This window comes from Aegilops tauschii, chromosome 3 (assembly GCF_002575655.3).
Source record: "Aegilops tauschii subsp. strangulata cultivar AL8/78 chromosome 3, Aet v6.0, whole genome shotgun sequence".
Lineage (NCBI taxonomy): Eukaryota > Viridiplantae > Streptophyta > Magnoliopsida > Poales > Poaceae > Aegilops > Aegilops tauschii.
Genome location: NC_053037.3, coordinates 524,544,725 through 524,557,989, shown reverse-complemented (window position 1 = coordinate 524,557,989; position 13,265 = coordinate 524,544,725). Strand labels below are relative to the sequence as shown.

Below are 13,265 nucleotides of genomic sequence, written 5' to 3'. Positions count from 1 at the left end.
AGGGCTGCTGGTGCCATAAGAGTATCTACAACCGGAAGCCTCAAACCATCCCTCATACGCCCGTGGACACGTCCGGTCAGTGACCGGTCAGAAGAGAGAAGAAGAAATGTGACCCAAGCGGACCCCTCATATCATCCCTATACGCCCGGACTGTCCCCAAATCCTCATATCCATCTCAAATATGGAGAGGATACGAGGGCTCGCGGACGCCCGGGCGAGCTCGGGCATTCCGCCACGTAGGACGCGGCCCTATCCCGGACCACCTTTTCTCTTTCTTTATGCATTCTTTTATTTCTCTCTCTTCATCTCCATTAATCATGTGCAAGTGACCGGACATATGAGAAGAAAAATAAGATTAAATAGCCTCTCCACGGTGACCAAGGCATCGAATTATAGACATTAACATTAACATGCTCTAACAGTCTAACCATGCATTAACATTAACTAGCCTCTGCTCGTACCCTACTTCTTACTGTCAGATTACTTCCCACGATAGTACTAGTTTTTTTAGTTAGTTAAATTTATGGTCAAAATTAATCCAACTGTCATGGGAAGTAATCTGATAGTAAGAAGTAGGGGTACGAGCAGTGACTAGTTCTAGCTACAGGGAATGTGTGACACAAGGATTTACGAGTTTGGGCCCCTCTCGGAAGACGTAACAACCCTACGTCTCGAGCTTTGGAGTTTTGTTCTTCTTCTTGTGTATGAGGATTATAATGGATGCTAACCCCAGTCTAAGTCCTACGGGGTGGCTTAAATAGAGTGCGCCGACCCTTCATCTTGCTACGTTAGGGCATCTTCAATGGCAACTCGCAAAATTTCTCCCGCATCCGTCCACGGACAGGGGGGGGGGGCTAGTCCACGGACATGGATGCGGGAGGACGCCATCCAACCGTAGCAGCATACATTTCATACTCTTTTCCAACAAACCGGATGAATTCTTGCAAACAAGGCCGGATTTCATATAAACATGACGGATTTCATACAAATCAGACGAAAATAGTTACATTTTGGACATATTTTCAACTAAAAGGTAAAACTATGTGCACCTACGGTCGCCCGAAGCTCCACTCCAACCACATGGATACACTACACTAGTCTACGCCCGACCGCGCTTGTCTTCCCCATGTTCGGCAGCCTGCTAACCGGACTGCTGGGAGCCTCGGAGGCATATTTTTTCCCGTATCTTCCCTATGTCCAGCTGCGCCGCTCATCGGAGGGGCAAAGAGGGTGCTTCACCTGGAGGGGAAGGGTGCTTCCGTGGAGCTCATGCAGGTGCCTAGGATGGTCTGAGATAAAGGAGAACCGGCCAGGTCTCCGGCGGTGGCCTCCATGGGATACAAGTGCCGACGGCCTCCCGTGTTCTACTTCTCCTCGATGATGGCGGCGGGCGCGAACGTGCTGGACACCACCTCATCAACATCCGCGCAGCTGGCTTCTATCTCTGCGTGCATGGCGCGGCTACGCGTGTGTCGACGGCGGATGAAGCGGTAGCAGGCACTGGATGCGGCGATGCCTATGTTGCCGTGCTCCCCGCCATGCCAGCATGGAGCAACTCACCACTCCTCCTCGAGCTGGCCTAGAGTGACGAGTTGCTGAACCACGTGCCGATTTGGGGCCGCGGCAACTGGCTCTGTTGGGCTTGGCGAGGGAGATGGAGCAGCGAGCTGCCTCACTCGTATCCGGCGGGCCACCCAGCCGACTTGTATGTCGGAGAACTGCTCTTCGGAAGCCACCAGAAGAGTGGAGAAAATGATGAAGGAGGAGATGGGGGAGCGGCGGAGGGGTGCGATTCTTGCCCGGCGTCTGGCCTCGTTTAAATAGAGGGCGGATGGGGGGAGCTCGACCGGCGTTGCATTTAATGTCGGACCGATCATGAACGGACATGTGGCCGGAGTAGGTTTCTCGGCTTCCATGTCGGTTTAAGGGAGGCATTTGAATGCAGCGAGGAGAGATGTTGAGCAGGATGTGCAGCGGGCAGCGCCCTCGGCCAGCGCATCGCTTCAATGGCGGAGGCAGTGAGAGGTCGCTTCCACCCTGAGCTGCCTTCAATGTGGAGCGGTGCGCTCTACAGCGACATGAATGCAGGTAGGTGGCGCCGGGCGGGAAGCGCGCGCGGGAGGAGGAGGGGTTTTTGTGGACCAGGGCTATCAGTAACGGGCTTGAGATCAGTCCGGAGTCCCGCATGTCTCTGGTTTGCGAAAGAAATCGCGTCCGGGCCGTCTTGTGGACCAATACAAGACCGCATTGGATGGCTTCTACGGTCCGGACAGAGCGATCCGGACGGTTGCGGGAGGTTTGAGGGTCCGCGTTGGAGATTCCCTTAAAGAGGGAGTTGATGATTCAGGTTTATTACAGGCGTTAGATGTGGTAACTAACGTATTAATTGCTAATAACACATAATGACGTGCGCCTTCAGACGTTTCCGATTCCATGCTTGTTCTGCCTACCCATGCCGGGGCAGCGGCCCCGGATGGCGGTCCACATGCATGGTTGCTCTTCGACATGCATCATTGCGGGTGGTGGTGGCTCTCCTCCCGGGTTGTGTGGGCAACAGGAGGTGTTGCGGCGGGTCGCTCGGGCGTGTCGTCTCTCTCTCGTAGTGGTGGCGCCCTAATCCGGATCTAGGGATCTGAGAACGTCGCGCTCCTCCTGGTGGCATGGGTGAGTTGCCAAGCAATAGCTCCGTGCCTTGGCGCCAATGACGGCAACACCCGTGGGTGGCGCGCTCTTCTTGAAGACTTTGTTGTGGTCATTCTCTCTGTGCCAGGACTCCGGAGCGTGGGGGTGTTTAGTTCTTCCTGTGCTCGGTGCTGGTAGCGTACTCGCGTGTGTTCTGCTTGTGCCGTGTTGTACGAGGGCCACCTCACTATCTCGTATCATTCGGTCATGTATTTGTTTGTATGCTGTTGTATATATAAAGGGAGGTATGAGACCCAAGGATATCACGCCCAAGATCTTTGACCTTTCTACAAGAAAAAACTGCTCTGTGAAGAAGGCCTTGCACAATAACTTCTGGGTTTCTAAGGTGAATATTAATGGGAACCTCACTGTCAGCCATATATCCGAGTTCGCCAACCTTTGGGGAAAGCTCTCGCTTGTCAATCTCAACCCGGAGGAGACCGATTCAATTACCTGGAAGCTCACCAATGATGGCCAATATTCAGCAGCGTCGGCTTATAATGCATAATTCCTTGGGCTAGTGGACACGGACATGCCTATGTTAGTGTGGCAAAATTGGGCTCCTCCCAAATGCAATTTTTTTGCTTGGTTGGTCATCAACAACAGAGTTTGGACGACTGACGGGCTTTAGTGAAGGGGTTGGCCAAATTGTAACCTTTGTCCTCTTTGCAAGCAAACTCCGGAATCGACGGCACACCTTCTTTTCCAATGCCGCTAGACCATCCGTGTCTGGGGAATGATTAAGTCTTGGCTCGACTTACACAATGTATATCGAGCGGACCGGGGTGGATTGACTTCGGTCAAGGAGTGGTGGCGCGTCAATGCTTCTGGGACCTCACAACCACAAAGGGTGCTGACTTCTAATGTGCTACTGATTTCTTGGGAAATATGAAAAGAGCGAAATGCATGTGTGTTCCTTAACAACGCAGTTTCAGTGGGTGTGCTTGTTGCTCGAATCAAAGAGGAAGCCTCATGGTGGTGCCGTGCGGGGACGAAATATTTGTGTAATGTAATGCCGCGAGAGTGAGGATGTAACTCGGCCAATGGCCTCAACTCTAAAACCTTTTTCTTATTCAATGAAAATGGTAAGTCTTTTACCTTGTTTCGGAAAAAAAAAAAGACTGTTTAAAACGAGACAACGCCAATGGAAGGAAGGCGGAGAAATCCTAATCGCCAGCCGCGAGAGGAGGCGAGTGAGCATAGTATTTCAGATAAACGAACACTGACAAGAACACGGTTGCAAATGCGTTTGTAGCACGTGCCGCATCTGAACACACGGAGAGAGGAATCCGTCCATCACTTCGGTCTACTATCAAGTCAAGCTGAGTAATTTATGAGGTGGAGCCAGGTTTGACTTAGCTTAAGGCCCAGGCGTCCAGCAAAGCAACGATGGTAGTATTATAATGTAGTCATGATGACATGTATAGACTATAATTTGGTCATGATACGTACCTGCATATGCAGCTTCCTATATGCAACAAAAGGAAACACGCTTCAGCCACAGAGGTTTCCATATAAATACCGATCGAGACACAATCAGGCCACCCACTACCAACTAGAGGCCACTGCGAAGTCCAAACAACCTTCAAATCCAAAACAAAAGCTGAAAGGTTAAACATCCTATTCTTCTTCACTTCTCTCCTCCTCCTCTTCTTCTTCTTAGGCCTAGAAAACTCTGATCGTGGGATATGTCTAGAAAGGATATTGGGGATTTTCCCGTCAGATAAGCAAGCCCCCAAGTAGTGATTACGACGACGCTGTAATCACTGCCATATTGTACGGCGCGTGTACTGATACTACTGATCCCATGCATGCCCATAACCGTTTTTTCTTAAAACATGTAGGAGGAGTATGTATTTTGTTGGGATTCACCCACAGGATCAAGTTTTTTTAGCGTGCGTGTCCGTCTACGTTGATATGATCGGTCATGTGGGCGAATCCCAACATATTTCATTAGGTAAATTTTAGTTAGCGGCTGCATCCCAGGCTTGTTTTCTGGGAGCCGATCCTGGTGCAGATTTCTGCCTCCGTAGCTCTCCTTTCCCGCGCGCGCCCCGACGCCTCCTCCAGCTTCAGCTCCTGCTCAAACCATTATTAATCCACCTCTCTAACGCACGCGCATGCAGGTCGTTCGTCGCGCCAGCTTCATGCAAGGGCAAGGGCAATTAGCAGGCCGTGGACTGGTGGCGCAGGCGCCGTACGGATGGTTCCGGCGCGGCACCAGCCGAAGGAGCTGCAGCCTTGCTCTGCGGTACAGTGAGCAACATATAGTTGGAAGCATCCGCGACGACAACGCGATGCGCAACAACGGTGGGACATCCAGATACCAGTCGGCGCTGTACCGCGTGCAGCTTCAAGACGCCGGAGCCGGAGGCACTAGCGCAAGGACGGTGCTGGTCAAGAAGCTGTCCCAGAACGAGAACGAGTCGACGGCACGGGGCCTCGTCGATCTCGACGGCCGGTGCCAGTCGGAGGTGAACCTGCTGGGCGGCATCCGTCACGACAACATCATCAACCTCGTGGGTTCCATCTGGAGGGACACCTTCATCCTGCTCGTCTACGACCACATGGACAACGGCAGCCTCCACCAGTGGCTGCACCCGGGCCCCGTGCCCCTCCCCCTGCCGGAGGCCGAGCGGCGGCAGACGGCGACGTCGCAGTTAGACTGGCCGACGAGGCGGTCCATCGCCATCGGCGTGGCCAGAGGGCTCTGCTACCTGCACCACGGACGCAGCAACTACCACATCGTTCACCACAACATCAACTCTACCAGCATCCTGCTCGACCGTGACCTCAGGCCCAAGATCGCAGGCTTCGGCCTGGCACGGGTCAACCTCGCCGGGCTGGACCACCCGGTGCCTGCCTCGGAGCTCACTGCTGCCAACATATTCGGCTACACGGCTCCAGAGTATGCGACCGTGGTGACGGAGAAGGTGGACGTGTACAGCTTCGGCGTGGTGCTGCTGGAGCTCGTCACCGGTCGGGTGGCCAACGAAGCGGTGCCGGGTGGCCACTTGGCAACCTGGGCACGGAGGCACTGCGAGGAGGAGAACGGTAGAGGTTTCAGCGAGGTCGTCGTGGACATCCGGATCCCAGACCGAGCACGGCACGTGAAGGAGATGGCGGCCGTGTTTAGGCTGGGCGTGGAGTGCACCATTCCGGACCCGGGGGAGAGGCCACCCATGCTCAAGGTTCTCTGCCGACTCCGCAGGCGTCGCGGCTGATTCCGTCGCACCTGCTGAGTCCCCACTATGTACAATATGTAATCTTCTTTTTCATGGTAACACCTAAGAGCAACTCCAATGAAGCGACCCATTTCGTCCGCCCATGTCTGTTTGGGTCTGCGCGGACAGAAACGACGGCCCAACGCGAAAACCCATTTTTATTTTGTGTCCGTTTTGTGTCCGCGCCGACCCATTTCCGTTTCAAATTTGAAACAAATTTGGGTCCGAGGGACACAAAGCGGACGTTTTCTGTCAACTCCTCGTCCGCGCGCTGCACGCCTCGTCTGGCCCACCTGCCATCCACCTACCTTTTTTATTTTTTATTTATCTCTTCGCTGCACACCTCGCCTCTGCCGCCCCCTGTAGCAGCCACGCCATCGCCAATTCCTTGCTCCGGCGAGACTCCGCAGGCGCCGCCGCCACTCAAGCTCGTGGCCAAGGCCGCAGACGCCGCCACCCAAGGAGCTAGAGCTCCCGCCGCACATCGAACGGCTCCGACGAGGCGGACGTGTCGGCGTCGGCCTCGCCAACCCCGCGCCCAGCCGCTGCGCGCCCGCGACCACCTCGCCGTGCCCACGCGGAGCCCCTCAACGCGCTCGTGCACGACGTGTTGCTCGTCGGATGCACAACCGCACGCTAGCTCGCCGGTGGTCGCGTGCGTGCGTCCATGCACAACCACGCCCAGCGCGTGCATGCTAGCTGCCGCTAGTACCGTAGTACGTGCACTCTGGTGCTGCTCGTCGGATGCATAACCGTGTGCGTGCATACTAGATGCTACTAGCATAGCCCTGCCGCCGCGCTTGGTGATGCATTATATTTATACGGATCGTAAAGGCCATTCTTATATTTTTAATGACAGAATCGCATAACTAAAACCCAGAAAGAGTTCTAAAAGGTGGAAAATGAGTACATTTATTGCAGCCATGTATGATAAATACTGATGAACGGAAGTGTACACGCTACTAATAAGGTCTACTTATTGGCACATTATAGAGACCGTTCTACGGAACATACCATATACAATGATGCAACTGCATGAAAGTAAATGATTGCGGATGACCTAGTTGAGTTAAATCATCCTAGTGTAGCCCCCTATAAGATAGTTTGTAATGAAGTAGTCAAGAGCTTTTGCAAATTCCTCTACCTGTCCAACGGGTGTCTTAGCTCCTTTGTATGTAATGATGGGATCATCTCTCTGAGGACGTTGGGGTACATGCGAAGAAGTGCCACGTCGGAGAAATCATTGCATATTATCACCAAGATCATTGTTTGTCTTGCAAATTCATTCTATTGGGTACTTACTTGCTAGCGAGCCATGTTGAATTTTCATGCCCGTGCGGTGGCACGCCGCGCCTATTGATACTTTATGTGAGAAATTCTATGTACAATAATATTAAACTTCATATACAAATTATTTAATTATTTTATTCACTTTTTACGTGTTCACTTCAAATTTTATATTATGGTGTATGTAAAAAAATTATATTGGTACAAATGCTATAATCTTTCATAAAGAAAAATTTTATTGAATGAAAAGAGTCAGCACATTAATTGTACATAAAGAGAATACATATTGATATTGCATGATAAATTTCTGATTCCTTGGTAATTCAAGGCATCCTTGTTTGACCGCCCATTGGTTTTGTGTTCGTAATGAAATGATAGCTGAGGAAGTTCACATCAGTAGTTAACATGATAGAGCTTATATATGGGGCAGTTGTTCAGCTTCAGTAAGAAAAACAGATTGTTAATGCCTTGCAATTGCTTCCGGCTTTTCACCCCGTAAGGGTCTTATTATGTAAGTTAATAGTATGTCATCCAAATTCATCATAGCTTGATGCATCCATACAATAAATATGAGAAGGGATCGTTCAAATAAATAAATATGAGAAGGGGTTAAAACCATATCTCTAGTATTGATGCCTACATACAACAAATATGATAAGGGGGTAAACCCATATTATTTAGTCTTGATGCTTGCATAGAACAAATATTAGAAGGGAGTAAATCATGGTCATCCCAAAAACCATATCATCAAATTAATAGCAGATGCAGCAAAGGACACGGGACCATGAAGAATATATCCCACACCGGAACCGCCGTGGGTTTAATGGTTGCAAATTCCTGCACCAAGGACAGATAGTAAATGTTTGCAGCAATGATGGAAGGGATACTATACCTTAAGAGCACAAAAATGAACCTGAAGCTAAATAACACCAATCAGTTAGTGGCCATCTCTGAACCTTTAGTCTACAAGAAAAGGCTTCAAAATAATTGACAGAAGCAATCCCTATATGGATTATCAAGAAGAAAGAGGACCAGGAGAAACCTTGTCTTATTACATAGCAATGATAGAACCAGAATTTTGACCACTTGCAAATCTCCCTCGCTGTTGAGCTGCACAAAAAATATGAGAGAGAGAGAGAGAGAGAGAGATGGTCACACGAACCTGGACGTACGCGAAACCTCGTCGGACCATGCAAGGGGATACAACACGGATGGCATGCATCGCGGTTTGAGTGCACTTCATGTTCAACAGCATCACATAGCAGTGCAGTGCGCAACGCCAGGCCGTGCCTTGCTGATGGACGTTTCACGTTGAGATCCACGTACTCATCCACATGCCCGCAGCATCATCAGCAACAGCCGATCCTGGCTAACAACGGACCACTCTGACTCCAGTCGCTCCTGCGCAGTGTGGCCGCCTTCGAGACCATCCTACTGTCTGCTGCACTGCCTCCCCTCCGCCCCGACGCTGCAACCTAACCCCTTGTCGGCGCCACAGAGCAACCTGCTGTCTGCTGCACCAGGGGCATCCGCCCTCGCCACTGTCACACCGCTCGCACTGGCAAGTGATCGTTATCCGGCGGTGGTGATGTCGACGTCGTTGTCGTAGAGGTTGTTGCCGCAGGATCTATGCTCCCCGAACAGGGCGTCCTACTACGTCCAAGCGGAGACCATGGCCCCGCCAAGGGGATACGCAAGCGCCGGCCGCCGGGACACCCGGTTTCCGTGCAGCCCGTAACCAATCGACAACATCTTCGACGTAGTCACCGTCGGCCGCGGACGGCCGGTTGGACGGACTCACCAGGCCCGCCAGCACCGCAAAGAAGGTCAAGGGAGATTAGGAGGCCCGGGGCAGCAGCAGAGAGTTGCCGACAGCTAGGGCGCGGCGGCAGCAACGGCCGATCATCAGAGGACGAAGCATGCTCCATACATGCGGGCCGAGCCGAGACAACGGCCGACGCAGCAAGACAACCCGAACCACCACACCGGCCAACCAGAGCTCCCTGCGACGAAGGAGGCCGAGCAGGACGCCGCGGTCCATTACGACAGGAAGAAGGATATACCATAGAAACAGTATATGCTAACCCAAAGAAAACCTAGCACAATGATATGAGAAGAAGGACGATCTATTTATAACCCCCAGGACGTAAGCGATGGTGGTATGTGGCGAGGTTTCGAGATCAAACGACTACAGCGGCGCAAACCAGAAACAAAAAGCAGACTCTAGATCGAAACATGAAAGCGGCACCGATCAAAAAACGCAAGAACCCTCCAGATCAGGTGATGGAAGCGGCACCGTTTTTCACCATAGAGCGGCAAAATCGCTAACCGCACCCAACCGTACCCAAGAATTCAGCACACAAGTTCAAAAAATTTGAAACTAAACACCGAATCCACAAAGCGTTTGTACACAGCCATTTACCAAAATAATACCACGTGCCAAGCCCAAAATTCACCATGGGTCACTTTCATCCAAGTGGATGAATGTTGGGGCAAAAACCTTGCCTGGAATAGAGGCTTGGGTACTATGCTAGCCACCCGGTACTCCCGCCGTTCGCACCGCTCGCCATGGCCGCGCTCGCCGCACTCGCATCGTTCACCTAGCCGCTCCATGCTCACCACGCCCGACCACCATGGTCGGTAGCTCGCGATGCTCGCGTGCCCGACCCGACCTCGTCGCCTGCACCACTGCGCCCCCCCCCCCCCCGCCATCATCCCCGCGCCGCCCCGCGGCTCCTGGTCGTGCGCCCGGCCGCGACTGCGCCAGGCCACGCCCGCGCCCGACCCCGGCCGCGCCTGCACCAGGCCACGTCCCGCCACGCCCCGCGCCCGACCCCGGCAGTGCCCGGCCGCGACGGCGCCAGGCCACGTCCCGCCACGCCCGCGCCCGACCCCGGCAACGCCCGGACTTGCCCCGCCGCGCCCTCGCGCTCGTGGCACTCGCCGTGCCGCCCCCGCTGTGGGGTTCGAGCTCGCCCGTCAGCCTCCCTGCGTGCTGCGAGCTCCCCTGCCGTGCCTGCTAAGTGTTTGAGGAAATGCCAGGGCGGACGAGTCGAAAATGGGTCTCGCTGCCGTTGGCCGCACTCGCAGACCCAAATGAAAAAATGAACGCGGACACGCGGACGGGCGACCCAAACGGACAAAAAGCGGACAAAAGCGGTGTCCGTTTGGGTCGGCCCGTTGGAGTTGCTCTAACACGTGTCTCATTTATATCACAAGGATTATAGTACAAGTCACGTACAGACTAACCTGGCAAAACTGAAAAGACGGTAAACGCTAGCCTTTACACAAAGAAACATCAGCCAAGAACTAAAATTACAAACAAGACCGAAGAGTCCTCTGAGCTTGACACAAATGCTACTAAGAAATAAGTAGTTTAGACCATTAACCAGAACAGTTGGATTGAAAAACAATTACATTTGCGAGAAAAGAGTTAAGGACATCTCCAATGCTGACCCGCAAATTTGCTCCTGCATTCGTCTGTGGGACAAGGGGCAACCAGTCCACGGACACGGATGTGGGAGCTAGTCATTTAACGTTGCCTGCATACATTTCGAACCAAGTTTCAACTGCCGGAAAAAATTCATGCAAACACGGTGGATTTTTATATAAACAGCACGAAGTTCATTATAATTTTGAACATTTTTCATTAGAAAAAAGCTGCCGGACCCTAAAGCTATTCTACGGGAGCGCCTGTCGTCCACTTCCTTTGTATTCCGCATTGGCGACCACATCCTCCATCTGCCGTGTCGATGAACGACAGTGGGGTTCGAGACCCATGATGTGGAGGTGCGGTCTCCGATGAGGAAGAGTAGAACATGGAAGCCGGGCCGGCCGACCTGGAACACAATGGCTTGATGCCTCCCATGCCCTACTCATCCTCGGAGGAGTCCACGGTATTTTCGTCGTCGGTGCCGGCGGACGTGAGGTCGATGATGGACGTGGACGGTCCGTCACTATCCCCCTGCCACATGCGCCCCCGAAAGTTGGACGACGGCATTCTCGTCCTCGACCACCAGAGCTGGCAGCGCTTGTGCGTCCGCGTCCGGCTACGCTGGCACTGCATTGCGAGCGGTGCGTTGAGCACACGTGGCCTCGTGGAGCGCCTACTGCTTCGCAACGATGTTCGTGTTCGCCGCGGCTATGGCGGCCACGGCCTCCTCGTTTGCGCCCTCACTGTAGATTTAGCCCTCCGCTAGCCGGTGCTGCTCGAGGAGCAGAGGTTGGGGGAGTAGGTTGTACCTCTGCTCCTCCTGCGCCTGCCGGAATGGCGACATAGGAGCCGGCGCAGGCTACTCCTCATCCGCCATGGCGGCGTCGTAGTGCGCCTGCGCCTGCTGCATGGTCAACCCGTCATTCACAGGCACAGGATCTGGTGCGGTGTCGTTGTTGGAGCCCGGCTGCATCGTAGGATCATCGTCAGAGACCTCGGGCGAGCTAGCCGGCATGCCCTCCTCGATCCGCCTGGCGTGGCGGCTTTGCCAGGAGGCTGCAAGGGCAGCCCGATCGTGCTTCTGCTCTGACAACGGGCTCACCCACATAGCTGTAGATCTTGCGGTCATGGTGGATGTGGGTGCAAGGAAGGAGGATATGGAGCGGATGTGTTGTGTTGTGGACTTTAGTCGGGTGTGGCTGTTGGGGAACGTTGCATGGAAAACAAAAAAAATTCTACACACACGCAAGATCTATCCATGGAGATGCATAGCTACGAGGGAGGGAGAGCATCTTCATACTCTTGAAGATCGCAAAGCGGAAGAATATATCAACGCGGTTGATGTAGTCGTACATCTTCACGATCTGTCCCGATCAAGCACCGAACGTACGTCACCTCCGCGTTCAGCACACGTTCAGCTCGATGACGTCCTCGCTTTCTTGATCCAGCAAGACGGGCGAAGTAGTAGATGAGTTCTGGCAACACGACGGCGTGGTGATGGTGTTGGTGAAGAAAAATCTCCGCAGAGCTTCGCCAAGCACAACAAAAACGATGACGGAGAATAAACTAGAGGGGACGGGGTTGTCGGCACACGGCTTGGTGATTCTTCATGTGTCTTGGGTGCTAGCCCTGCCCCTCTATTTATATGTTGACCCCTGGGGTCGAAACTTGGAGTAAAAGCCTCCTTAAAGTCGGTTTTGCCCGAAAGGCAAGAGTCCTTCTCGGACTCCAGGGCTAGACGCCAGGGTTCCCGGCGTCTACCCCTTAGACGCCAGGGTTCTTAGCGTCTTGCCTCTGGTCTCCGCAAAACTCCCTTTTGCACTTTCCAAAAGCCTCGTGGGCTTTCCCCTTTGGCCCAAATAAAGTGTTCTCGTACCCAAACATGTCGGCAAACATCCGGAACCCCTTCCGGAGACCAAACACTATTATCCCATATATCAATCTTACCTCCGGACCATTCCGAAGCTCCTTGTCATGTCCGTGATCACATCCAAGACTCCGAACAACATTCGGTCACCAACATACATAACTCATATAATACTATATCATCAACGAACGTTAAGCGTGCGGACCCTACGGGTTCGAGAACTATGTAGACATGACCGAGACACCTCTCTGGTCAATAACCAATAGAGGAACCTGGATGTCCATATTGGCTCCTACATATTTTACGAAGATCTTTATCGGTCGAACCTTATGACAACATACGTAATTCCCTTTGTCCATCGGTATGTTACTTGCCCGAGATTCGATCGTCGGTATCTTCATACCTAGTTCAATCTCGTTACCGGCAAGTCTCTTTACTCGTTCCGTAATACATCATTCTGCAACTAACTCATTAGTTACTTTGCTTGCAAGGCTTCTTATGATGTGTATTATCGAGAGGGCCCAGAGATACCTCTCCGATACTCAGAGTGACAAATCCTAATCTTGATCTATGCCAACTCAGCAAACATCTTCGGAGATACCTGTAGAGCATCTTTATGATCACCCAGTTGCGTTGTGACGTTTGATAGAACACAAGGTATTCCTCTGGTATCCGGGAGTTGCACAATCTCATAGTCGAAGGAATATGTATTTGACATGAAGAAAGCAATAGCAATAAAATGAACGATCATTATGCTAAGCTAACGGATGGG

At 52.6% G+C, this 13,265-nt stretch overlaps 1 protein-coding gene across 2 annotated transcripts; it reads left to right on the top strand.

Moving 5' to 3' along the window:
• Positions 1-4,247: 4,247 nt before the first annotated feature.
• LOC109757741 (probable leucine-rich repeat receptor-like protein kinase At2g33170) lies at positions 4,248-6,034 on the top strand. Of its 2 annotated transcripts, XM_020316567.3 has the most exons (2): positions 4,248-4,292; positions 4,809-6,034. In XM_020316567.3, exon 2 carries the CDS (start codon positions 4,830-4,832, stop codon positions 5,904-5,906), a length of 1,077 nt encoding a protein of 358 aa, XP_020172156.2. In that variant the 5' UTR covers positions 4,248-4,292; positions 4,809-4,829; the 3' UTR covers positions 5,907-6,034. The 2 variants fall into 2 exon arrangements, with proteins under 2 accessions (XP_020172156.2, XP_073352067.1); XM_073495966.1 differs by having other exon boundaries at positions 4,263-6,034.
• The last annotated feature ends 7,231 nt before the right edge of the window (positions 6,035-13,265 follow it).

What these genes read in the sequence shown, in the direction of transcription:
- LOC109757741 (XM_073495966.1), top strand. Translation starts at nt 4,803, where the DNA reads ATGCAGGTCGTTCGTCGCGCCAGCTTCATGCAAGGGCAAGGGCAATTA.